Source organism: Lissotriton helveticus, chromosome 1_1 (genome assembly GCF_964261635.1).
Source record: "Lissotriton helveticus chromosome 1_1, aLisHel1.1, whole genome shotgun sequence".
NCBI classification, from domain to species: domain Eukaryota; kingdom Metazoa; phylum Chordata; class Amphibia; order Caudata; family Salamandridae; genus Lissotriton; species Lissotriton helveticus.
The window spans coordinates 1,410,154,739-1,410,181,895 of record NC_136057.1 but is presented as its reverse complement, the minus strand read 5'-3'; the positions used below and the strand labels follow the sequence as shown (position 1 = coordinate 1,410,181,895).

At 45.9% G+C, this 27,157-nt stretch overlaps 1 protein-coding gene across 8 annotated transcripts in view; it reads right to left on the bottom strand.

Moving 5' to 3' along the window:
* The window catches only part of DOCK6 (dedicator of cytokinesis 6), a 439,831-nt gene that overhangs the window by 68,348 nt on the left and 344,326 nt on the right, over positions 1-27,157 (bottom strand). For 5 of the 8 annotated variants that reach the window (XM_078684827.1, XM_078684835.1, XM_078684861.1 and 2 more), the window contains 2 exons: positions 20,162-20,305; positions 19,622-19,753 (listed from right to left, as the gene is read on the bottom strand). In XM_078684827.1, coding sequence (XP_078540953.1) covers positions 19,622-19,753; positions 20,162-20,305 — 276 coding nt within the window. Of the gene's footprint in view, positions 1-19,012; positions 19,028-19,621; positions 19,754-20,161; positions 20,306-27,157 lie in introns of all 8 variants that reach the window. The other 3 variants (XM_078684817.1, XM_078684844.1, XM_078684854.1) reach the window with 1 other exon arrangement.

Here is a 27,157-nt window from a genome sequence, read left to right as displayed (position 1 = left end):
CGGCACACCCTCTGGGTAAGATCAGCAAGATCGACTGGATCTATCAGTAGTAGGTCTTCGGGTGCCGAGGAATAGGTCCTTCCTGGCCTGTCAGGACACCGAATTCAAACAGAGGAAATTGGGGGAGTGTAGGAATCACCTACACTGCTTCCAAGGCACTCCAAATGGAGAGAATATCTCCTTCTCACAAAGTTCAAACAGTTTAACCAGTGTAGTGTATAACAAAGTCTATAGTCTTCAGTTGTATATGGTCGAGTATTTATTTGAAGAGTCTCATATTCAAATCATAATGACTTCATTCAAATGAACAGGTATATACATAGTTTTCCAAAATATCCAGTTGCACTAACAATATCCCTATGCATTTCGGGACAGTGGCCCTTCATCAGGGGATAGTTGACAATCTGTAAACGAAAATACATCCAATCAGGAAGTGGATGGACCTCCAAGAGAGACATACACAAAAGTGAATGATGCCGTGAGGACAAACGAAAAGCTGTAGCATGCCAAAAGTGAGGTGGGGTAAACAGAGCTTAAAAGGTGCCACAAGAACGTCATTGTTGAAAACTGAATACATGCGGGCAAACGAATAAACGATGAGAAAAAGGAGTGCGGGACCGTAAGTCCAGTGCGAAGTACACGTGAAGGTATATATGGGTCACGGGGTGAGAAGCATTCGAAAGGTGGTAAAACGCGGTCACCCAAAGTGGTCCAAGATGTACAAAATAATCAAAGCTAATCGAAAATACATGGTGAACAGTGTGCATCGCTAGATAGGTGCATGACATTCCCGAAGTGCCCTGGGTGCGGTGATTTAACCTTACGTGCTCTGGAAAGACGACATGTCTGTGCTCGAGCTGGTAACCATTCCGGGTGTACAACGCGGAAGTAAATAATAAACGCAAAAGGGGTGACGTGGGAGATTAAAAACAAACGTAGGACTATCGTGGATAGAAAGTTAACAGAAATACACAGAAAATCACAAACATATAAGAAAGAAGGATAAAGTGATGATCATATAAATATAAGTAAACATCTCAAAGGAAAATAATAGGTGTATAAAAAATCAGCATATGACACAAAGAAGGGAGGGTAGAAGTAGAGGACAGACACATAAGGGCGGCCATCTTAGGTGAGGAAAAAACGAGACTGAGGGAAAGTAAAAAAATTAAGGGAATGAGTGGAGAAAGATAGAAGTGGACAAGAACAAGAAAATTAAAAGGCTCAAAACGGGTAAACAGGGTGAAGTGAGATCAGAGTGGACCTGCGGAGAGTGAGGTCAAGAACACAGTACAAGGATAAAAACATGGTAAAAAATTGAGGAAAGAAAATAAGTGTCTCAGCAAGTAGATAAATGTATCAAAGAAAACAGCTGTATTCAATACGGTCATTCAGGCCTTTTGGCTGACAGGTATCCAGTTTTTTCATCCAAACGATTTCTCTTTCTAAGAGTCTTTTTGTTGTTGTCAATGCCTGCCCTCAACGGTACAACCTCCAAAACAAGGAATCGGAGTTGGCTGATGTTATGCTGATGTTCAGTTAAGTGAGCCGCTAGAGGTGCTTTCGTGATCTTGTTACTTATCGTGCTCTTATGCTCAGTCAGGCGGACTTTTATTTTTCCTTCAGTCTTCCCTACTTAAGGGAGTCCGCATGGACATTTCAGTAGATAGACAACATTTTTGGAGTCACATGTGGCATTGGTCATAAGCTTGATGGTTTTACCAGATGATGGATGGTTCATGGTGTTGCCTTTAATGATATTATGGCAGTGACTACAGTTCTGACACGGTCTCGTGCCTGTGAAGCTGGTGGATGTTTCGGTAGGTCGAATCTCCAAGATGTTTTTGATGTTTTTAGACCTTTGGTATGCAAAAAGTGGTCTGAGGTTGAAAATGCCTTGAAAATCAGGTTCTTTTTAGATCACATCCCAGTTTTTCAAAATGATATTTCTGATGGCCAAGCTCCTGACCGAGTATTTCGATACGAAAACCGGTCTTTGGTTACTGGTTTGTTCGATGTATGGAGCCAAAAGATCCTGACGATTCTTGGAGTAAACGCATGTTCTGGCTATTTGTAGGGTGGATTCTGGATATTTCCGGTCTCTATACTTCTGAAGGATCTTTTGTTCAGAGATTTCGTAAGATTCAGGGTCAGAGCAAATTCTTTTGGCTCTGTGTAGCTGGGAATAGGGTAAATGTCCTTGTGTCTGCCTCTACTTCTACCCTCCCTTCTTCGTGTCATATGCTGATTTTTTATACACCTATTCTTTTCCTTTGAGATGTTTACTTATATTTATATGATCATCACTTTATCCTTCTTTCTTATAGGTTTGTGATTTTCTGTGTATTTCTGTTAACTTTCTATCCACGATAGTCCTACGTTTGTTTTTAATCTCCCACGTCACCCCGTTTGCGTTTATTATTTACTTCCGCGTTGTACACCCGGAATGGTTACCAGCTCGAGCACAGACATCTCGTCTTTCCAGAGCACGCCGGTAAGGTTAAATCACCGCACCCTGGGCACTCCGGTAATGTCATGGACCTATCTAGCGATGCACACTGTTCACCATGTATTTTAGATTAGCCTTGATTATTTTGTACATCTTGGACCACTTTGGGTGACCGCGTTTTACCACCTTTCGAATGCTTCTCACCCCGTGACCCATATATACCTTCATGTGTACTTCGCACTGGACTTACGGTCCCGCACTCCTTTTTCTCATCGTTTATTCGTTTGCCCGCATGTATTCACTTTTCAACAATGACGTTCTTGTGGCACCTTTTAAGCTCTGTTTACCCCACCTCACTTTTGGTATGTCACAGTTTTTCGTGTCCTCACGGCATCATTCACTTTTGTGTATGCCTCTCTTGGAGGTCCATCCACTTCCTGATTGGATGTATTTTCGTTTACAGATTGTCAACTATCCCCTGATGAAGGGCCACTGTCCCGAAATGCATAGGGATATTGTTAGTGCAACTGGATATTTTGGAAAACCATGTATATACCTGTTCATTTGAATGAAGTCATTATGATTTGAATATGAGACTCTTCAAATAAATACTCGACTATATACAACGGAAGACTATAGACTGTTATACACTACACTGGTTAAACTGTTTGAACTTTGTGAGAAGGAGATATTCTCTCCATCTGGAGTGCCTTGGAAGCAGTGTAGGTGATTCCTACACTCCCCCAATTTCCGCCATCTACAGTGCCACATGCTTCGTCATTCACAAATAAAGCAGGCTTGCTTCAAAATCAGCAGGGCACAAGTCCTAAAAAAAAGAAGTGGGGGGACGCTGTCACCTTTCGTGGCGTCACGACAGAAAGTGACGTCACGAAAGGTGGCTTGCACCAGCGGGCTCATTGCTTCCCCCTGGCCCACCCCTTAAATGCCATTGTTCCACGCTCGGTGGCTCATGTTGCCTCTCAGCCCCAGGGTCGGATTCCATTGACTGTTCTCTGTTGCGTTAGCTTACTCTGAAATCACCTTTAAAGCGGTTGGCCTCTCTGGGACGAGATCCGATCTCGTCCCAGAGAGGCCAAAGAGTGAAGTCCAGCTGTTTGGCAGGGGGGACGGCATCCACCTGGTAAAATAAGTGGGGGGACGCCGTCCACCAGCGTGGTACCCCGACTCGAGCCCTGAAAATCAGTCTATAAATGTTGCAGCACGATTGCCAGGCCTTTGGAAAGAAGCGCAGGGCCAGAGGAGGAATCAAGACGGCCACACGGTACAAGGGAGGAGGTGCCTTTTTGGGGAAGGTGGAGTCCCTGCCCAGGTAGGACTGGTCTGAAAGCCCCTGCCCCTTCACCATGGCCTCACAACCTCCAAGGCCCCAATCCAGCTCCTTAGAAGTGACGGGCTCAGAGCCCCACCCATTCAAAGGCTGCAGCTCCTTTCACTAAGAGCTCACACCTGAAAACTCTTTCAAGATATTGGCAGGTCTGGTACACCACAATGCCTGGACTTTCATTCAACCAACTGAGGAATTCTGGAAGGGATAGTCTCGACTGGTTCCTTGTGAAAACAATCTGCAAAACACGAATGCCCAAAGAATATGCCAAAACCTCACCTTTACATCTATAGATGGCAACAGAAATCTACACCTGTATTTAATTCCCAAATCCAGCCGAAATAACTTCCCATATTTTTTAAGACCAGAAACAGAATATGTTGCACACCCTGTAATAATCTGTTCACTGCATGCAGTGCTGTAGATTCACATGCTCCACATAGCCCTGCCATCCAATGTTGGGCTCAGACGTTGCACGTTGTCTTTCTTCGATGAAGTCTTTGGAGTCACACGGTCTCAGTGACTCCTCCTCTGGATGCAGATGTGCATGGCCTCCATTGTTAGATTGTTTTTCACCCAGTAGGGGAGAGTAAGTATTGAGTACTGTGTACAGGAAGAATAGCGACTATGCAAGTAGAAAGAATCATGTTAAAGCGAAAATATCTGTAACAATTACAGACTTCCGGGGAGCAGAGTGAGTGCATGTGAATCTACAGCACTACATGCAATGAACAGATGCTTACGGGGTAAGGAACATATTCCATTTGTAGCATCTAGGGTCGCAGATACACATACTCCCATACTCTGCATGGATTGAAAACCAGTACTCCTCTAAGCTGTGGCTAGCCAGTGGATGGTGCAGGGGTCTGAAATAAAGTCATGAGAAGAGCTTAACCAACTCTGGCCTGTATAGGATGTCCGCACATAATGTTTTGTTAGTGTGTGGAGTGGACCTATATACGTCTGCTATGGGTATGTTCCCCACGAGAGCCGTCGTAGCACCCTGCTTGTGGGTCATGTGGAGCCTGGGGCAGGAAGGTAGGGTTATTTTAGCTTTAGTATTAGAGGTCTGGAGGCATTTAACAATACACCTGTCAATCCTTGCCTTCGAAATGGCACAGCCTTCATGAGGCTGAGAGAAAGCTACAAAAGGGTTTTGTGTATTATGAAAATATGTAGTTCCATCAATGTAATACACAAGAACATGCTTAACCTCAAGAATGTGGAGTGTTCTTTCAGCTACTGAGCCAGGTTGTGGGAAGAAGATTGGGAGCTCAATGGATTGGTTAAGGTGGAACGGAGAGATCACTGTGAGCAAAAACTAAGGATTGATTCTGAGAACCACTTTGTCTTTGTGGGCTTGAAACAAGGGTTACTGAAGAGTGGGAGCCTGCAAGTTACTGACACATCTGTGTGAGGTGACTGCGATGAGAGGAACTGCAGGGGGCATGTATGCAGGAGTTCGAAGGGTATTAGTCTGCTGAGGCCAATGTTAAGATTCCAGACTTGGGCAGAAAGTTCCCTTTTGTGGGATCACCTACTCAAGGCCCTCCATAAAGGCTTTGATAACAGGAATTCTTTGTTATGCATGTGTATAGCAATAGCGGCTAGGTGTAGCCGGATTGATGTATAAACCAATCCGCTCTCTGAAGGTGTAAGAGGTAACAGAGAACATCATGCACTGTAGGGGTGAGTGGGTTAATGTTCTTTGGGCTACAGGAGTGCACAAACCATTTCCACTTAGCAGCATAGCAGATTCGAGTGGTGGGCCTGCAGGCTTCTCTGAGTATGTCCATACATTCCTGCAGCAGTTCAAGGCAATGAAACTCGGACTGCTGGAGCCATATCGCTAGGTTGAGTTGCCTGGGGTCTGGGTGCCTGACCTTGCCGTGGTCTTCAGCGAGAAGGTCCGGCCTGTTGGCGAGGTTCTTGTGCAGGACAATGAACTTCTCAAACATGGTGGAGAACCATGGTTGTCTGGCCCATGTTGGAGCCACCAGGATGAGGCTGAGGGATGTTTGTCTTAGTTTCCTGACCACTTTCAGAATCAGTGGGAGAGGAGAACAAGTGTAGGCAAAGATCCCTGAGCAAGCGGATTGCCCATGGACTGATGGTGTGGAAACCTGGCAACGAAGTTTCATCATTTTACGTTTTCGGTGGCAGCGAAACTGTGTATGTCAGGGGTACCCCACCTGAGGGAGTAAGTGAGCAGGACTTGTGGGTGAAGCTCCCACTCGTGGACATGTTGCTGCATCCCACTGAGCAGGCCCACAAAGTTGTTGTCCACTCCTAGTAGCTACTCCGCAGGGACATGAACCCGGTGGTGGATGGCCCAGCGCCCAATATGTTGGGCTAGGGTTGACAGGGGAGGTAGGTGAAAGCCTTCCTGCTTCTGCAGCTAGAACATTGTAGTCCTGTTGTTGATCTGAAACAGGACTACTTTCCCTCAAACCTGAAAGAGAAACGCTTGGAGAGCTAATTGAATGGCTAACATCTCCAAGGGGTTGAGGTGGAGACCTCGTAAATGAGGTGGCCACAGACATTGGACTGTCATGTTGTTTAGGTGTGCCACCCAGCCGGCTAGGGATGCGTCTGTGGTGATCGTCACCAGCGGGACAGTGTCTGTGAAGGGCCTGCCCTGCAGCAGATTGCTGCTGTTCCACCACGGAAGAGAGCGATGGGTGCTGGCCCTTACCAACACTAGATCTTCAATGTGGCCCTCCTCTTGTGACCATTGGCTCGAGAGGCACTCTTGAAGTAGGCGCATGTGAAAACCTTGTGTGAGGGGGCACTATGGCAAAGTAGGAGGCCTTCATTCCTAGCAAGTGCATAACTGTGTATACTGAGAGTTGACTGAGTGGCTGAACGAGTCAGTAGCTGCTGGAACGGCTGCTCCCTGGAACGCCTCCACCCTTTGAGGGTTGGGGAAGGCCTTACCCTCATAGCATTGAGGACCGGCTCTATGAAAAGCTGGACCTGGAGTGGTTCCAGGTGGGACTCTGTGGCATTTACTGTGAATCCTACACTGTGAAGGAGGGAGATTGTGGCCTGTATGTGAGGCAGGCAATTTTGTCTGTTTGCACTCTTGATCAGTCATCAAGGTAAGAGAAAATGTGGATTCCCTTCCTTCTTAGGTGGGCAGCCACCACATCTAAACATGGTGATGATCTCTAGGCAGCAGCCGTGCGCGACGATGGAGAAGACCCACTGTTCGGATGTGATCTCCTACCAATGGGAAAGAAATCCCTGAAGTCTCCCCCTGGCCGGTGTTGTGTGATCTGGGGAGATGTGGGGCAAGCCAGTTTTTGGAGGAAGAGGCTCCCTTCCTGGGGGTGCCCGTCTCTACCCCTAGAGCTGTTCCCTTTAAAAGATCCCTGCATGAATCCTCTGCCGCCCTGCTCGGGAGAGCCCTGTTGCTGCCTATGGTCGGACTGGGGAGGTTTCGGGGAATGGCAATGGAGTCTCCTCTGGAATGTTGCCTCTGTAAGGAACCTATGCCAGAGGGAACCTGCAAGGCACCCATTTCCTTGGCAGTCTCAGTGCCTTTTTTAATCTTCTTGAACATTATGTTTACCTGAGGTCCCAAGAAATGCTCCCCCCTCCCCAGTGGATGGTAGTTTGACGAGGTGCTGTTGCACCTTAGATTTGAAATCAAACACGCAGAGTCAGGAGTGGCGCCGAAAGGTAACTGAGGTGTTCATTCCTCTTGCAGCAGTATCAGCCATATCTAAGGCAAACCTGATGTTGGCATATGAGATGGCCTTCCCTACTTCTTCTTCCTCCCAGTGGCCTCCGTCATACCTAAAGAGGAGGCCTACTGAGTTGGCAATGCCATAATGGCTGACGGACCCACTGCTCCTCTTTTCCCTGCAGCATCGATTTGCTTACTCTCCTGGTCAGGAGGTGGAGCATCCCTGGTGGCCTGGGATGCTGTTTGTTTCCTACTGGTGGTGACCACTACTTAGTCAGGAGGGATATGACCCCTGATAAAGAGTCAGTCCAAGGGATCTGGTCTATATTTTTTGTCAATGCGTGATGCGTCCATTAAGGATTTGACTGGCTCCTTAAAGATGTAAGGAGCAGATTTGATCCTCCCCTTGAGCACTAGGAGATACTGCTTAAAACGCTCTGTTTTGGAGGGTCTTCAGCAGGAAGTCCTCTTCCTCAGGGGTGGTGTCCAAGTCGACCATGTGGTAAGCAGCCACACGTTGGATAATGCTGTGGTACACCATAGTATAATCTGGGGGTGAGGCCCTGACAGAGATGTGTTCTAAATCAGGGTCTGTGGTGGGGACCCCATCGTAATACTCCCAGGGGTCACCTGAGGCACCAGGGTACACAGGTGCAAAATTCTCAGCTGGCGAGTAAGCTTTGGCTGCCAGAGTACGACTCCAGGGACCTTTGAGGAGAGAGTATGGAAGATGAGGTGAAGCTGGAGGAGGAAGAGGGAGAGGTGGTGATGGAGGCGGAAGAGGAAGAGGTGGTGATGGAAGAGGAAGAGGTGGTGATGGAGGACGAAGAGGTCGTGGGGAGAAGAAGGGGGTTCCTTAAACCTCTTTGAAGGCCTATGAGTGTCTAATGGCTGGACTTCCTCAGTGGCAAGCATGTGTTTCTGGGGCACAATCTTGTTGGATGCCGCAATTTTGCCTGTAAGTGGGCGGGTGAAAATGTTTGTCTATCATCCAGCTCATGCTGAAGCCTCTCAATGATGGAACGTTCCTCGACAGAGAGTGACAGGCTACAGCGCACACGATAGCTTATCTGCTGAAGGGTGGTTTTGATGCAGACGAAGATTTCAGCTGCGAAGGCGGCTGTTGCCAACGGTGTTTCGGCTTTGAAGGTACAACTAGCTTGCCGTTGCAAACGAATGTCTTCGGGGTCAAAGCCGTTTGACAACAAGGGCTTGGCGGAGTTTGTCCTCTGCTCGGAGGCCTTGTTTTGGTGTCGGCTGGCAGATGGGGGTGGACCTGAAGGAGGCCTCAGTTTTGGCAATGGGCTCGATGCCTGTTGGAAAACGAGGCATTAGTTGTGAGGTCTGCACAATTAATGGATCTACATTTGTCTTTCACTGGGAACCAAACACCCCATTGTAGAACTTGACCCTCAGAGGGCAGTGTTGCAGAGCAGTCTAAGGCTTACTCAAGGGAGGTGGTGTGGGTGAGTAATTTACCATTTACAGATATGCAGAAATTACACTCAATAATTGATTGTCCAGTCTGTACTTTTCTTTGTGAAAAGGAAGAGTACATTTATTACACACACACTACTGAATACTATGCATCAATTTACAAATATACATAAGCTGATGGAAATACTTCTTGGTTTTCGTAAACATTCTAACCCCGCCCACAGGGGGGGTCTAGTGCCATCGCTCATATGTATGAACATCATCTTGCCCCCCAAATGCGACGGGTTGACCGTAACCTGGAGTGAGGGCCCTGTCCACTGGCACCACCTAAGTGGCTGCCCACCCCATTATGTCAATAAGCATTTATAATGGGAACACCTGCCATAGTGACACATAACCCTGACTTAGAGCAACCAATACTGACCATACAATATACATACTTATATCACAGTGGCTGACATTCAGGTTGTTCAACTAATGCAGTAGCAAGAATACATGTCCAAGCATACCTTGGAATGAGTGGTACTGATCAGATCTGGTAACATGTATAATGCATGTCAATCACTGCCCATGAAAGGCATCACATTTATAATCACATGCCTTATGCAAATACAACCAGGCACCCTGGCTAGAATGCCTGGCAACATATTTCCAGTTCACTTATTACATCACATACACCTTAATAAGTAATGAACTAAAAAAGAGCATAGACTATTTTAGAATCCAAATCCGACCAGAGAGCGACCACTCCCCACAAGAGATTATAATGAGGAAAAACATCGAAGATAAAACTCAATTAGAATTTCTTACGGCGATTCCGGAGATATACAAATTGAAGAATATCAAAAGCAAAGGCAATATAAAAAAGGAAATTATGGACTCTGTACTGGAACACGTAAATTTCACGAACACCATAATAAACCAATCACCCATAACAAACTGGGAGATTTTACATAAATTTGTACTAGGAAAATTCGCGGTAAAATCTCCGGTAATTTATGGATACAAAGTAAACAAAGATCCGTGGTATAATTTCAACCTAAGAGATAAGAAAAGAGAAATATCGAAAAAGTTAAGAAATATGGCCGCAGAAAAAAGATTAGGAAAAGAAGTGGATCACACCGCTATACAAAAAATGAGGAAAGAATATAAAGAAGATTGCAGAAAAGCAAAAACATCTTACATAGAGGAAATCTGGATAGAACTATTAAGAACAAGCAAACTACCTAACAGCGGAGAATTTTGGAAGATCATAAATAAATTATCAAAAGGAGCTGGTGATCAACATAACATAGGAATAAGTGAAGATACATGGGCTGCATATATCGACAATTTGTATAACTTTCAGAGCCCCCCAATTAACATAGTAACATCTAATTACTCAAAAAAAGGTCAAGAACAAAAAGAAAAAAACCCTGGGACAGTGGAAAAAGTACCATCCCGAAGGCACTGCCTTAGAGGATCAAACGCCCTTGACAACTGCCAAACAGCTAATCAGCCTAATAAGGAAACTAAAAGTGGAGGGAGCAGCTGGCCCAAATGGATTGCCTAATGCCTTATTTAGATATGACATCGACTTCTGGGCAACTTACCTGACTCCATTATTTAACCACATTTATACGGAAAAAAGGATCCCAGAATCTTGGCAAGGAATCATCTTCCACCCCCTCCTAAAAAGTGGATGTAGAATGGACCCTGGTAACTACAGGCTAATAGCCCTAATCGACGTGGAGGCAAAGCTTTTTTCTTCTTGCATATTGTCTCTATTTCGACAATGGATAATAGATCACAATATAATACCCAACTTTCAAACCGGTTTTAGGGAAGGCATGGGCTGCTTAACCAATCTGTCAGCCCTGTCCTTACTAATCGAAGGAGCAAGGAAAAAGAAGATCGGTCTAATTGCCTGCTACATAGACCTGAAATCCGCCTTCGATCGAGTTCCCAGAAAACGCCTGTGGGAAAAACTGGATCTCATGGGTCTCCCACCGGCACTAACGGAAACATTAATGGCTTTATATAGTAGAACATGGGCCAAGATAAAATTGGGTGATGGAAGAAGAATATCTGCAGAACAAAGAATAACTAATGGCCTTAAACAAGGCTGTGTGCTCTCCCCAAGCCTTTTTAATATATATCTGGCCGATTTGAAAGACCATCTCAAGAATGTTAACGGACACCCGCCCAAACTGGCCAATGAAAGCATCCAGTGCCTCCAATATGCGGATGACATTGTAGTTTTAAGCCAAACCCCAATAGGCCTACAAAGAGTGATATCGGAACTAACTGACTATTTTGAGAGAGAAGGTTTGGAAATAAACATCAAAAAAACAAAGGTGGTGAGATTGACGGGCACCGGTGGAAAATCCTTCAATTGGCAAACAAAAGGAAAACCTATTGAGGAAACAACTGCTTATAAATATCTGGGGGTTACAATTAGTAAAAACATGTCCCTCATAGATCATAAAAGAACAATTGCCGTAAAGGCCCAAGCACTGAGCTTTGCTTATAAGGTTTTGCAAAAGAAATTGCAATGTCCATCATATGACCACCTGTTAAAAGTAATGACAGCCCAAGTCTTACCATCCCTCTCATATGGACTGGAAATATGGCATGGGAAAGAAGCAGCTACCTTAAACACTCTCCAGACAAGAATTTATAAAACTGTCTTTCACATATACAAAGGAGCAGCCCCTGCCCAAATAAGGCTAGAATTCGGCCTACAAAATCAAATCTACCAGAGGAAAGCAGCTCTAGTGAAATGGTGCTGGAAATTGAGATTATCGGAAACTGGATCTTTAAACAACTTATGTTGGCAAGAAATTAAAAAACAATATGACCAACAGGAACCAGACTCATGGGGCTATGACCTGAGAGCATCACTAGATACCCTAAAAATGGTGGAGATCTGGAATAACCCACCGGAAACAACGGCCTTTAAAAGAATTTGCAATCTAAACGCAAAAGCCTTATCTCTGGTAGAGGATAAAAATACTTTGGCCAAACGTCGACACGCATGGACCATTCTAAATTCGTACAAACGACTAAAACCTCAACCTTATCTCACTGCGCACTTCCGGTTATCACTAAAAACAAAATTTATGGCCTTTAGAATGGGTAACCATTTCTCAAAAGATTTGATTCCGTCATGGAAGGTTACCCACCAGGAACGAAGATGTAGACTATGTGATTATCACAGTGAGACTTTGTGTCACCTCCTGTGCACGTGTGAGTCTTCTAAAGAAGAAAGGAAAATTTTACTGAAACCAATTTTTAACATGCTACAGATCCGTACCTGCAGGCAAGCTGTGACCAGCTGGATGGGAGCAGGTTCATACATTTTGATTTGCCGCGGGGTAAAGTTTATGAATTCTGTAGAGACCAAGCTTCAAAAAGCAGAATCAGACCCTCGATAATGACTGGTTTAGTTTGTAAATGAAAAAACGAGAAAAGACAATTTTAACCAAAGAATTTTTTAAGTGTTTGTTACGTTTAAATTGTTTTTGGATATGTATACTTTATGGTTGTGAAATACCAAATAAAGTAAATTTTGACTGACTTGACTTATTACATCACATATTGCATGTGACCTCCAGACCCCGAATGGAATATCATTACACAAATGCACCTCCTGTGCAATTACACCTTTCCCCCCCAGGGGATGTCTCTACAAAGACCATCCATATTCAGCCTCTCACACCTCAGTGTGGTCCTAAACATAAGCTCCCAGATGAAGAACGAATATTCCAACATTAGGCAGGCTTGAAAACCTGGATGAACCCTTGAAGGTCCTTTAAGTCACTAGAGACTTAGGGTGGGAACTTTACACTTTTGTGCTGGGGGAGTCTGCTTTTCTTCTGCAGCACCCCCCTGCACCTTGGCATTCAAATGGTGGTGACCCAATCTTCCTGGGGTCACTACATGCTGCAAATAAGCAGGTTTTCCTCTCAAACTGGGCCAGGCACTGTAGGGCATTATGGGGCGCTCTTCATCAAGAGTGTGTATATCTGAGCAGCAGCTGTCCCGTTGCTCCAGGGAGAGCTGCGCTGCCTGTGATGGTGGCCTCATGCCGATTTTGCGCTTTTTCGGGGGCCCGGTCCCACCCGGGCACCCCACATACAGGTATGGTGGAGAGCAGATTGGGAAGCCCACCCCTGGCTGCTCTCGCCTACTCCCCGCCTGGCCACGACCCTCGCGTGCTGCCTCAGGAGCCGGCTGTTCATTATGGTCTGCCCGCTCCTGCGGGCAGACATGGACTCTGCAGCCGGCCGTGTGGGGCCTCCAGGGAGTGTGACGGCACTCCCCCCTCCTTCCTTTTGCTGTCAGGGAGTGCGAGAGCACTCCCGCCTCCCTTCCCCGGGACCCAGGGATGAAGTCATGGACCCGCACCTACCTTCGCAGGGAGCGCCACGGCACTCCCCAACTTCTTCTTCGGCGGGGCCCGGAGAGGGAGTCCCGGGTCCCTGAGACTTCTTCAAGGGGGCGTGACAGCGCTTTTCGCCTTCATTTTCATCTGGCCCAGGGTGGGTTCCTGGGCCCCGTAGACACATTCACGGGGGACGCGACAGCGCTCCCCAACGTCACCTTCTTCTGGGGGCAGCCCCAGGGACCTGACATACCCCGGGGCACTCCGTAGCCCGCGCGCTTCATCGTTGGTCACATGCAAGGTCAAAAGTCGCCTACCTTCGGGGGAGCATATCTCTGGCCCGTTTGGCCGATTTTGACAATCTTGGCCTCGTTTCGCTCCTGGTGGCCAGCCCTAGACAACTGAAGCACTTAATGCTGCCCTCCTGGCCTCCAAGAGGGTGAACTCAGCAAGGAGCTGTCTTCACTGGCTCCCTGCACCAGACTTTACATGGCTCTCCTTCTGGGCCTCTCCTCTCTTAGCGTAGAGGCACAGGCTTCTTCTCATTGGCCCTAGACTCACCAGAGGCCCCGTCCAGAGTCCTGGGGCAGTCTGGGGGTTCCTCCTTCCAACTGCCCATGGCTCCAGTCTCCTGCAGCAGTATTCCTCAGCAAGACCACATGCCAAAGAGAGAGCTCCTCTTCCTGTGCGAGACCTTTTAAGAGAAATTGGAGGGGCTGGCAGGAATGCACTTCTGCCCTATCCTGCAGTGACGCATCCCCTCTCTGCCCCTGAGCCCTCCTTCCTGCACAGGCCTCTGAGATACTTCAAGATGGCGTTGTCCAGAAGCCCCCTTCTCCCACTGGCTGACTTCATAGACCAGAGCAGGCCTGGTACCTGGCACCAGGTGACAGCTGCTGATTGATGTCCTGCAGCTTTACCCCACCTCTCCCTCTTGGAGAGAAGACCTTCGGCCTTGGGAATCCTTGCAGTGAAGGGCTAGGCCTCTGATGCTAAAGTCTGTCGAGGAAGATAATTAATACAGCCTGGCAGCCCCCCCCCTCCCCCGGCCAGGCTCTGGTTCTGGGCCGAGGCAGAGGAATATGACATTTCTGGATGACCCATAAGCAGAACAGATATGGCTTTGGACATAGCAGAATGATTCTTTTCACACAACTTACAGTGTACTTTGGTGCATTCCTGGAGTTTGTAAGCCCTAGGGAACTGAAACTACCCCATGTGGTCTCTGTCGCCATAGGAGAATAACAGAGCGCTCCTACAGTGACACAGTAAAGAACACGGACTATCCCTTACATGTGTCTACCAACATTATAAGGCCTATTCCATGTCACCACCCAACTCTGCTTAGTCCCTTGCACACCATTCTATTTATACCCAACTCTTGGGCTGCGCATGCCAAGAAACTCCCCCGCACAGCCCTTACATGGGTGCACACACATGTGTACGTGTGTCTACATGTAACCAACCTAGTGCCCCTTACCCTGGCTGCAGAGCAGCGGCCATATCTTACAAGGCGGACACGGGTGGAACCCACATGCAATCCATTTTACCATGAGTTTACAAGCTTAGGAGGTTTATCCCACAGTAAATGCTCAAAAATCAGGTGTTCAAAAAGCAAAAAATCCGGGCGGTTCCAATGGTCAGAACCACCTTCTCACAATGCCCATACCAGAAGGTGCAGTGCTTGGCTCCGACATGCAACTGCTTATGAGAGGAATAGTGGGGACTAGGGCATCAATGGTACTCACACATGGACAGAGGCCGGCACACGTGGATGGAGCATTTTCAGAAACGTCTTCATTCTCCTCCTGGAAGAAATCCTCGCTGAACTCAAAGGTATTGGAGTCAATGTATTCGGGGCTGAGCTGGTGGGCCGTGAGCTCAAGCAACTCACCCAATGCCACCTCCTGCTCTTCTTCAGTGCCCAGAGAATCATCGGCTTCACCGAAGAAGTCTGATTTCGCCGAAATGGACTGGGCCATCCTGCTGTGTGCCTACTATCTCGGGGCTGATGCATGGTCTTTTGCCGTGGAACACCAAGTAACTGTTGCAGCAATTTGCGTCATGGTCCGGCCAGAAGAACAAGTTGCAAGAACTGTGGCGGGTGGCCCATGATACTTAGAACGACACTGGAGGCATCTCCTGAAGGGTTTCTGTTACATTACCTCAAGAGTGTCTTCATTCTCCGTAGGGAGTCGGGAGCACGTGGTGGCCGGAGAGGAGTGGAGCCCAGATGGGACCGGCAACACAAGTAAAAAAACACGCATTAAAGATTCTTATTTAGACGGTATGGAAGTCAGAGGATTCAAGATCACAATAGGAACCGACAAACTCTTTAAAACTTGGAGCAAGCTGGATCAAAACCAAACCAGATGGCGGAGAAAAACAATCTAACAATGGAGTTGGTGACCATGTGCATCTACATCCAGAGTTGGATGACTCAAAAGACTTCTTTGAAGAAAACCAACTTGCAATGTATGAGCACAACACTAGATGACAGGAGTATACAGTACATGTGTATCTACAGCTACAAATCCTATGAACATTAACTTTTGTACACCAATCGAAGCATATTTGGGGGCAAGTTCTTGCTAGTGGGGTTTGGAGAAGGTCGGAACACATTGGGACATATTTATGTAAGCTTGGGATGTTGGTATCCTATATTTTGCAGTCTATTTCTGCAAATAATACTTTTGTAACCTATATTTCTACATCAAACCATTTTTATTTGCCTCCTTTAGGCTAATTAAATGATTGATATCAAAAGTCCAAGGTTCATGGTCGCCAAGGACACCCTGCAAGATGGCCACTCTACCTGCTGTCCAGTCGGTTTAACATTCCTAATGTTTCCACTTACAGCCCCCTCTTACATTTGACCTTTTACAGACATGCAGCTTTTTCACAAAACACTTCAAGTCAATCACCAACAGAGACAACATCAAGACACAATATTCAAACATTATTTTAAAAATGAAAATGAAGAATGTGCAGGCAATGGGACTGCATATTGAATTGTTAAGAGCTTCTGACAATTTAGAGGCAACGTTTGACAATTCAGTAACAGATTGGCAGGGACTGGGGCCATGTTTTTGGGCAATCCTAGAAGGCTTCGAATAGCCATACAGATTCATGGGCGTTTACTGAAGCGTTCTTTAATAAGAAGCCATGCCCAAAATATTTTGATTATTCAGGTCTTTTAAATCAGATTTTAATACAATTTTTTAGCAACATGAAGGGCACTAAGGAGACTAGGGGTTCTAGGAAAACGTAGCACTCCTTAGACCAGACTCTGAGGACTTGGAGTCATTTGGTCTCTGAGCCCATGGATTTCTTGTCCTCTCCCCGAAGAGGTTTTGCTGTGACATCAAAAAAATATGGCACACAGGGCGGGCAAGTGAGGAGTGCTCTGGACACCAGCACATGGAGCCTGGTAACTCAGTGGGTCGTATGCAAGCCACAAAGTCCTGTACTCAACCTGGGCAAACCACCAATTTGAGTTGCGGCGCAGCTCAGTGGGTCAATCCAAGAGTGGCACTCATTTGTAAACAAGATGGGACTCGTACGGAGGGTATTGAAAGGGATTGCAATTCCCGTTAGCCAGGCGCTGAAACTGTGACATGCACTATATAGGATAGTATTACAATGAACATGTTACCTTCCCTCTAAAATAGTCAGCAGCTCTTCGAAGGCTGGTCAATAAGCGGTTATACTATTTACAGTGACTTATTTTCAAACAGCTTACTCCACCCAGCGATAGAGCCAAAAGCTGCTGAAAACAGCCACGATGCCAGCGGAAGGCACTAACCCTTTGAACGCATGGCCAAGAAATGACCAGCTTAAAATATTTGCACAGTCCTTTAGCGGTGCCTGGTCGGGTGCCGAGCTGCTCAAAGGTTTAATGCATGTGTTATTGAAAGAGCCACCCCTGACAGGCTAGTGACCCCTGTCGTCAGACTGGAACTTACAACAGCACTGCGAGAGTGCTGAGCCGGCTGCACTGGCCCACTTCAAAGAAGAACCCAAACTTACCTGTGTGCCCTGCTGATCACGATTATTCTCTGTCCCTTGACTTAATCATCCGTTTATCAAAACCTGCATCTCTGCTGTTTAGCAAGGCATACATGTTTAATGCTCTGTCTTGGTGGGATAGGCATACTGCAGTTCTCAACTGTTCTCAAGGTTTTTTCTTTACCTATCTATGGCTGCTTTCACTGAAGTTTTACACCAAAGGGAGAGTGAGAGGAAATTACACCTACGTACAGCCTATCAGCCTCACATAATGAACACACCAGTTACTTAGGTATTTATTGCTAAGATCCTACTTCTTGGGTTTTATGAGCAACTCCAAATATCCCCAGATATTGGAAGAGGACACCTCACCAACACTATTGTTGCATGTCTCATCACTGGTGTCCTCCACCCATTAAGGCAGGTGAGTACCACCTCGAAGGACTCCACCACTTTGTGGGAGTTCTTGATAAGAATATTCTAAATAGAAGCTAGGGTCCAGTGACTAACAATACTTTAGGGTATGTCAGAGAATATTTCTCTTAATATTTTGGGTACCTGCGGCATAATTAATAATCATTCTGTTGAGATGGTTACCGAAACCAATAGTTTATACTAACATGTTTTGGCCGTTTCAAGTTCCCGATAGGTTTAAAGGCCTTCTTCAGGGAAATGCTCATTACTGATCCCTAGCTATCTAGTATATATTTTACATGGTTTCTGAGAATATTTGGATTTTTTTTTATGAGGCCTACCGCTCTCATACCCGAGTGATGAAACAGCAATACCTAGATTGGAGAGACAAATATTTTCAGTGTATTATCAGTTCAACGTACAGTTTTTGAGAAGTAAAATAGTGTCATTCCCAACACACCACTAGGGAGAAATTTTAGGGAACACCCAAATTAGTGGCGCACCGAATCATGCAAAAATAGTGAGCATCACGCTACAACAGCTTTGCTGCATGAATTCATATTTAAAATTTCAAGAAAAGAAGTTTATAATATGTGAACATCATTTTAATTCATAACTTCCTAACAAAGCAGCCAGCCAGAAAAAAAAATCTGATGAGTTTTTTTTTTATAGAGTGCTGTATTTCATAATGTCAAAACAGACTCAGCCAAATATATTTTCCCAGTTGCCAACATCTGCTCATATCATAAGTTCATCATTAGGAAATAACTTCTCCAAGTAATTCCTAATTTTAAAATTTCCTGCCCATGGCAGCTTCCTTGGCAGATTAGGAATGTATCTAAATTAATGTCAAATTTAGCTGCAACGACAAATATGAAAATGTGGGATCCCAAAAAACTAAGACTAATTTAGAAAGCATACAATGAGGGGTTGGTAGCTCGCTTAAGATGACACACCCAAAGCACAAAAAATGCAGCTCCTATCTTTTCAGCATTCTGAGCATCAAGCCCGGGCGATATTATAGGTTCTCGACCCTTTCTCATTGGGCAACCACTGACAGAGGCGACCGCCTGCGGGTTCTCTTTGGTTAGGTGAGGGATTAAGTGCATGATTGTGCAGCACACTTTCAGCCACTGTGCGGCAGGTTAAAATGCAAACACTGTTGTGGCGGGGAGAGCGTGAACCATGCAGCAGCACAGTGTCCTGGCCATACAAACACGCGCACACATGCCACTCATCTGCGCATGTCCCATGCTGTAACGTTAGCTTTTTACAACAAGCAAGAGAAATCTTTTGGCCTACCTCCCAGCCAGTACTCTGACGGAACGCAGAGAGAGAGAGAGAGAGAGAGGGGGAGAGAGCAAGAGAGAAGACATTAGAAATGACACCCACTTTGCACTTTTCCTCACTTCAGCCGATGCCCCTGAGAGGACTATTATTTCCATGTCACTCTATGCCATAAATAAAATGCATCTGGTGTACAGGATTCACTTTTAGACTCTGGAGTACACTATTGGGCTATCCTGCATGGGAGCTTTGCAAACCAGGAAAATGTATAACAAACTCAAGTGGACATGCCATCTCAAATAAAGCCAACCCAGAGGCAGACTTTCATGCTTTTTAAAGTGCTCTACTCATTTGAAAGATGGGGTCATCTCTACCTCTTTTGGCACTCATGAAAGCATAATATTCCTCAGACTCCCAAATCTCAATTAATTTAAGAGCGGTGTCTAGGGCGACAAGATGGACTACCGCCAGTATGGTTAACTTGTCCACTGCGCTCAATGAGGTGGATTATTAGTAATTTTAGATATGTAGGCTGTGTTGTATAGTAGACCCAATATCTCTGAACTCAACAGCAGTGGGTCCCAAGCCAGTACGGGGTCCCCGCACCTTGATCCAAGGTCTCACCTGGTTGGTCACTTTGTGGAAGGCGTCCTGCAACTTGCCGTGCACAATGCTCAGCTTCTTGAAGTCTCGGTTGGCCTCGTGGATGGGGATGAGAATTTTATACACCTCGTTCACTGCCTCAAACAGACCGCCCTGCAAGAGGAGGAAAAAATGAAACAGTGCACCGACCAACAGCTGCCTCTAGAGCACTAGGCCCAAACTCTGTGTCCCCAAGATTAACCTACCACCTAAGCCTTCAGAATCAATATGTCCATCACTGTCTGCACCAACCACTGAGGCACCCACCACCCATTGCAAATGCACCACCCTCTTGCTACAAAACCAGAGGGGGTATTGTAGTCTCACCACAGTTGGAGAACGTAGCCTGCTCCATAGTGTGCCGAATAGAGCCCCCCCAGCACTCACCTTTGAGAAGGAAAATGTTGCATCAATCCCATCTCCTCTCCCGTTCCGACTCCTAACATCCATCCAAGGGTCTCACCATAGTGAAGTACAACTCGTCTGCTCAATGACCAGCTCCCATAACTACTTGCCACTCACCATTGTAAAGGACGACGCGGCCTGCTCCAGCAGCCCCACCAGGCCCCCTTCGGTGAAGTACTTCCCTGAGCAGATGCCCTCCTCGTCGGGGGATAGAACGTCATCAGACACAGCAGACTCTTCCAGGACGTTGGAGGAAATTCCCTGGAACATCAACAAGACCCAGGATTGGTTAGGGGCATGGACAGGTCTGGGCATGTAAAAGTTCCACTATGGGGGACACAACACCCTACCACTAGTTTGGACAATAATATTCTACCAGTGGTTTGACCCATACCAGCCTACCACTGGTTTGACCCATAACACCCTATCATTGGTTTACCTAAGGTTAACCGTAAACTGGCCGTGTTGTGGCCCCTCTATGTAACAGGGCTAGGAGTCTAGAAGTTGGCCACTGTCCAACTGTCCACCTCCTTCTTTGATCTTCTGTCCTACAAGAAGTCAGATTCTTTGGAATCTGATAACATCATTTCTGTTAATTCATCATCATTTGAGGGCGTCACTCTCTTAGTTAATTTTCACTGCCCTAAAAAGCAGCATGCCTATATACTTTAATAGTGTCATACTATTTGCATACCAGCATCACCATCCTGAAATGGTTTATCTTTCTTTCACTTTAATGGGATTTCCTTCCAAATAATCGTATTGCACCCTCATTTAGGGTATACAGCAATCTGATAGTGCCATCAGGGCTGGTCCGACAGATCAGTGTGTGGGCCTATGTTTTTAAACGTTTGTGCGCCCGTTCTATGCTCTCGTGGGCGTTTTTATTTACTGTTGATTTCCCTGATATTACCACAAACATTGCCTGCAGCAAGCACAGAGGCATGCACTCTTCCACCCCTTACAAAACACCTACACAATGTGTCTTTATCAGTTCAAAACTTCACTGATTTGCAAACATGTGCTACTTTTTTAGTTATCTGATTCGCTAATGGGGCCACTTTTATGTTGATGTCCGGCCTATTTTCTTCCCAGCCCGACAGACAGGTATGTCACATTGTCTCTTAATGAATCACTGTGAATTAGCCGTGGAGGGGTCGCTCTCTCAACAAGCATTTGCAATGCAATAGGTCTCGCATTATGAAAGTTTGAGCTATTGGTCTTGTAAATGACAATTTTTTTATTGATGTGTTGGTTTTGTAAATAGCTAAATTAATAGCTTTGTCATTTACAATGCCAATAGTTATAACTTTCGCAAATGTGACACCTATAGCATTTGTAATGCAACATGTTTTGTATTTACGTGACTTAGATGTATTGATATTACAAATAATAATGGCTTTTAATTTTTTTTAAATAATTAATACTTAAATAAAAGTGATTGTAATTTATAATGGCAATCGCTTAAACTTTAGTAAATAACTTTTGTGAAGATTATGTTCAGTGTATTTTATTGTGACGAAAACCCAAGAACAGAAGTGAAATATTAACATCTTTTTTGAGACATTTGTAATAAAGCTTGAAACATTGAGAGAACATATTTGAACCAGTTGTTGTTGAATGGTTGCACAGATCGATGCTGTGATGGCGTGGAGTGATGTTGTGGTGGCGACGAGTGATGCTGTGGCGTTCAGTGATGCTGTGGTAGCGCATAGTGATGTTGTGGTGCCCCTGAGTGATGCTGTGGTGGCCCTGAGTGATGCTGTGGTGGCCCTGAGTGATGCTGTGGAGGCCCTGAGTGATGCTGTGGAGGCCCTGAGTGATGCTGTGGAGGCCCTGAGTGATGCTGTGGAGGCCCTGAGTGATGCTGTGGAGGCCCTGAGTGATGCTGTGGTGGCGCAGAATGATGCTGTGGTAGCGCAGAATGATGCTGTGGTAGCGCATAGTGATGCTGTAGTGTTCCAGAGTGATGCTGTGGTGGTGCTGAGTGATGCTGTGGTGGTGCTGAGTGATGCTGGGGTGGTGCTGAGTGATGCTGGGGTGGTGCTGAGTGAGGCTGGGGTGGTGCTGAGTGAGGCTGGGGTGGCGCTGAGTGAGGCTGGGGTGGCGCTGAGTGAGGCTGGGGTGGTGCTGAGTGAGGCTGTGGTGGTGTTGAGTGATGCTGTGGTGGTGCTGGGTGGTGCTGAGTGATAATGTGGTGGTGCTGAGTGATAATGTGGTGGTGCTGAGTGATAATGTGGTGGTGCTGAGTGATAATGTGGTGGTGCAAAATGTTTCTCCCCCTGGCTGAACTACTGTCAGGGGGATTAGAAGCTCTTTTAGTATAAGGTGGGTGCTCAACCTTGCCTAATGCGGGTACGCCAACTGAGCTTTCGTTATAGTCCTCCATTGCAGAACAGATCTTCCTGCCATTAAACTATATTAAGGAAGGTACTGTAGTTTTCTGAAAAGCCTAAACTTGTTTGATGGCTTTTAAGTCAGACTACTGAATTATGGAAAAACAATTGCTTTAAAAGTATCAGCTTTCAAGGATGACATGACAGAAAAATATGATGACGTGTGCCACCTTTTTTTAACTTTAGTGGCAAATGAGTGGATACAATGGGGTTTACTGCAACACTGGCCTACTGTTGTGGGCACAGCAGAGAAACAAACAAAGCCCAGACGTAAATTGTGCTCTCATTTAACAGAAAAAGTGCATCATCGTTCAGGTTCATTAGAGTACACATCTAGTCATCACACTTAGAACATGGAAAGAGAGTATAAACTAAACAGCAGAAATGAACTGATGAGTGATACAGTGCAGCACTAAGAAGGATGGAAACATTTGTACAGCCTTTCTGGGAGAACTAGCAAATGAAGCACTTGCATCTGAAGTGTCTGTACGGTTGGGCAGGGAAGTGTTGCGACGTTCGCAGCATTATTTTTGAGCCTCCTAGAGACCAAACAGACCGCTCTAAAAGCGATGTGGGCATCAAACCACTAAAACTCTCAGATAGCAAGCCCAAGTACTGATGCTGCCCCAAGCCTGACTCACTATTGTGAATGGTGGAACAGTAATTTTATTTCCTGCTCAAACCACAATGGATCTTTTGGTGAAGTGTGTGTTCTATGTTAAGTGCAAGCCAATTACAGTGTTAATTCAAGGGTGCATAACTCTATACAGAAATATTTGCCATATTACGAATTTAGAAATATGTAAGGATTCAGCAAATACAAGGAAGATTCTTCAACTTTCTGTCCGAGGGGCAGCAGTAGTGTTATGGTCTCAATGTATGTATTACCCATAGATTGCGCAAAGGTATTCTAAGCAGCACAAGGAGACCTTACAGAGCAGATGTCTTCACAAGTAACACTTAACAAGCAAAAATACTCTACACATGGAATAATGCTGTAGAATATGGGGTAATAAAAGACGGGTTCCTGTACTAAAAACACAATTCACTTGAAGATTACAAATAATGTTGTATTGGCTGGTAACTCTACCCACCTGTGTTACCGTGCTAGGTATGAATGGAATGCAGAAGTGCAGCGTAAAATGTGGTGTGCTGTACTACGATGAATGCTGGAAAGAAACTGCTGGGAAGCAAAATGAAACAAGCGCAAAAGACACGCAGGATAAGTGGCCGCGAAATGAAATGAAAAGCGGCCGCGAAATGAAATTAAAAGTGGCCGGGAAATGCTCTCGGCATTGCGGGGGCGCATTCCTTTGAAGTGAAGCTCTCAGCATTGCTGTGGCGTGTCTGATGCAATGATGCGAAGCAGGCGGCTCGGGAGGCAAATGGCAAGCGCGTGCACGGGCACATGCACTCGGCGCAATCCGCCTGGTTTAGCTTTCGTGGATCCAACTCTATAAGTCTCGACATCTGCAATGCGCAAGCGCATTGGCAGAGGTCGAGACCTAAAAAGCAATCCATGTAATAAAAGTCAATTAACTGTCAGGAAAAAATCTCCAAAGAACCACAATTCTGGATTTCCCCGTACAGTCTCGGTTTTCCATGTTCAGTCCCAGTGTCCAGACAATTTTAAATAATACTAATTAATGTCGCGGTTTTGGGGAGAGTGTGTGTGTGCAACTGAGCGGGCACGTTAGATTTAAAAAAGAGTGCAGGCTCACATTTCCTAGGGCCTGCTCCTGTTTCGGGGATAAAAGTCAATTGTTTTCAAGATGTTTAATAAGTCTCCTGCTGTGCCTTAGTGTCTCAGTGAAGCACACAGCAGGATGTAAAGAGGAGAAAATCAGCATTTCAGATGCCCCTCAGCTGACACCCAAGCTTCCAATCTTTCCCCTTAGCGTCAGCACAACTTGTGGGAGAGAAGGAAAGAGCTTATTTGCACTGTTTTAATTTGATATGAAATGTTTGCAAACTTTACTATAACACAATTTTTTTTATAAAGGTTTTTATGCTTTCTCATAGGTTCCAAATTGTATGAAAGACAAATATTTTTATGGATCCAGCCATGCGCACCTCCACCCTTTCTCCAGTCGATGCAAAATTATAGTCCTACTTCTATTTTTCTGGACCGTCCTGTTTTTTAGGTCGAGCCTGGGCAGCGCATGCGCTGCTCTGTGAGGCATGCTGTATTGAGATACGGAGTAGAAGCTCTGCCCATCTTTTCAATTGGCTCCTTTTACGGTCCTTGCAAAATCGTTGCTTTTTATTTGTGAATAGGCTTAGTAGTCCCTCCTTGGTACCGCCTTGTCTGCATTTGTAACCTCTCATAACGACTGAATTTTTTCTGGTGTTTTTACGCGGTCTGCTTTATAAGTCGGCGATCACTATTTTTTTTTGGTGGGGGCCAAATCTGTTGCCACTCGCTCACACTCTCCAGCCCTCACTCGCGTCATTGCTGCCCCCAATCTCCCAAGTGCCGTCACCATACCACCACCTCCCATCCTCCCTGCTTTAGCATTCCTCATTTTGTTTCCCTTACATCGTCATGCATACTTTTAGCGTAGTGCCCGTTAACGAGTGCAGCACTTTCTACTGGTTGCAGCTTCCCCATTGCACCTCCCCCATCCACATACCAAAGAAATGGTGCAGTACCACAGGCTGTTACTAGGTGTCCCTGTGGAGTTATAAACGGACCTCTATCAGCAACATAAAGAACTGCACCCACAGGGACCCCCAGCCCTTCCAAATATCACGCATCATACATTAGACTGACGCATTTGAGTGTGGTGGTCCGCATCACCGCACTGAAATGGAAAGTCATGCATTTATTATAGCGCCTCCTGGGCTGTGAACAAGCCGGAGCACTGCTAAATTACTAGTACAGTGACAGAAAGCTGGCAGCGCGGTCCGCGCTGCTTGCATCTGGCTTGGGGAATAGCTCAGCTCGCTCCGGGTTCAGAAGGTTAGGAGTGTTGCTAATTCACCCAAGTGTGTCACTCACAGACACACATAGGGCGGGCCCGGCCACCCTCCGCACAAGCGGGCAGTGCAGCTGCGCAGACAGTTTCTGCTCTCACTGTGCTGCGGTGATTGTGCCCTACATAGAAATGCGTCAGTCTGACGCATGATACTTGGCAGGGCTGACCACGGCCTCTGCTCACGGTGCTGAAAGTTGTTGCGGCTGTCTGACCCGGGGGTGGCACCTTTTCTTGCTCGGTCGCCGGCAACTGGTGCCACCCGCCTTGCACAGTGCTGGGATTATGGCCATGCAATGAGTGGCGGTGGCAGGCAAATTAAACTTTCTTTTGGTACGGTCCGGTGCCCGCCACAAGCACAGCCAGAGTATGAGGCTGGCGTCCTCTGGTCCAAATTGGCGGTACACTCTGTGTGCTAACCTCCAAGCTTGAGAGGGTTGCCCTCGCTCGTGACTGGCAGTATGTTTTTAATTATACTATCATGCTGAGCCCCCAGGAAGATAGCACTGGTGCTCAGGTGGGCCCACCCAAAAATAATATGCTGGGGATCCTGTATCGAAAACTGCTGCCATCTAGAGCAAGAAAATTTGAGGAGAGCTGCCTGTGGCTCTTCGTCCGTCTGAGTCACCGAGACACGTCACAACTCAACGCTGTGGAAAAAAGTTAGCTGGAGAAGAGTTCAGCGTTGAGACCCACTCCCAGGCAGTGGTGGAATGGCAGCAGTCATGTGAGTCAAGCATTCTGACCAGGGTTGTCACGTTCCCAAGGAAAGCTTAGTTGATTTATCAAGTATGCTAATGCCTGGCCATAATACTAAATAGAACTGGAAACTAAATCAGATTTATTTATTTGTAACGTGCCATTTCTGTGTTTGGTTGCTCTAAGCAACAGTCATGGATCATCACTAAAACACGTTTAAAATGCTTTCTATTTGCTTTTCTTCTTTGTAGTTTGTTCAGTTAAAGGTTGCCAATATTTACCATCTTTAGGTGATTTCGCTTATTTTTCTACAGGCCGGAATAACAAAATATCTACCCTGTGCTTATTTGATCTCTGCAGCATGAGCTTACCTTTAATTGGGGAGCAATAAAGTGCAATGGCATGGTGATGTGAAAAGTTTTATGAAAATTTCTTTACTTTCATATCTTCCACGCACACAAATCGTTTCGTATCAGTATCTTAATCTTCTATTTCTGGGGTTTTAAAGCAGTTTCAAGGTATTTTAGGGTTTTTCGTTCATCAAAAGGGTCTAATAAATCTCTTTCCATGCACTTAATTGCTTCGTTTTACTCGAGAGAAAATGTCACCCCTAGTCTCACACAATTTGTAGTTCACTGTCAACACTAAGTGCCCTTCCATTTCTGGTGTTTTCAGCAGTTTTAAGATCTTCTTAGAGTTTCTTGTTGGTCAATGGGGTGTAATTTCTGATATTTATAGGTTTTCTTTATTGCTTGATTTTGCTCGTGAAAAAGTGTTACTCATAGTTGTAGAATGTCACTCAAAATTGCCCTGAAATTATGAAAATGTCACACATAAGCAACCTGACCAGGCGCGGTGCGTCCATTGGGGCGTAGGGGCGTAGCCCCACTAAGCCCCATGGACCCACCGCGTCCTCACTAAAATACAAATGCAAATATTAAAATAATCGCGCTACCCGCCGGCCGGGAACCCGGGAGACACCGGAGTGCGCATCGGGGGGGGGGGGGGGGGCTGGGCCTGCTGCAGCTGCGCAAGTGGATTTT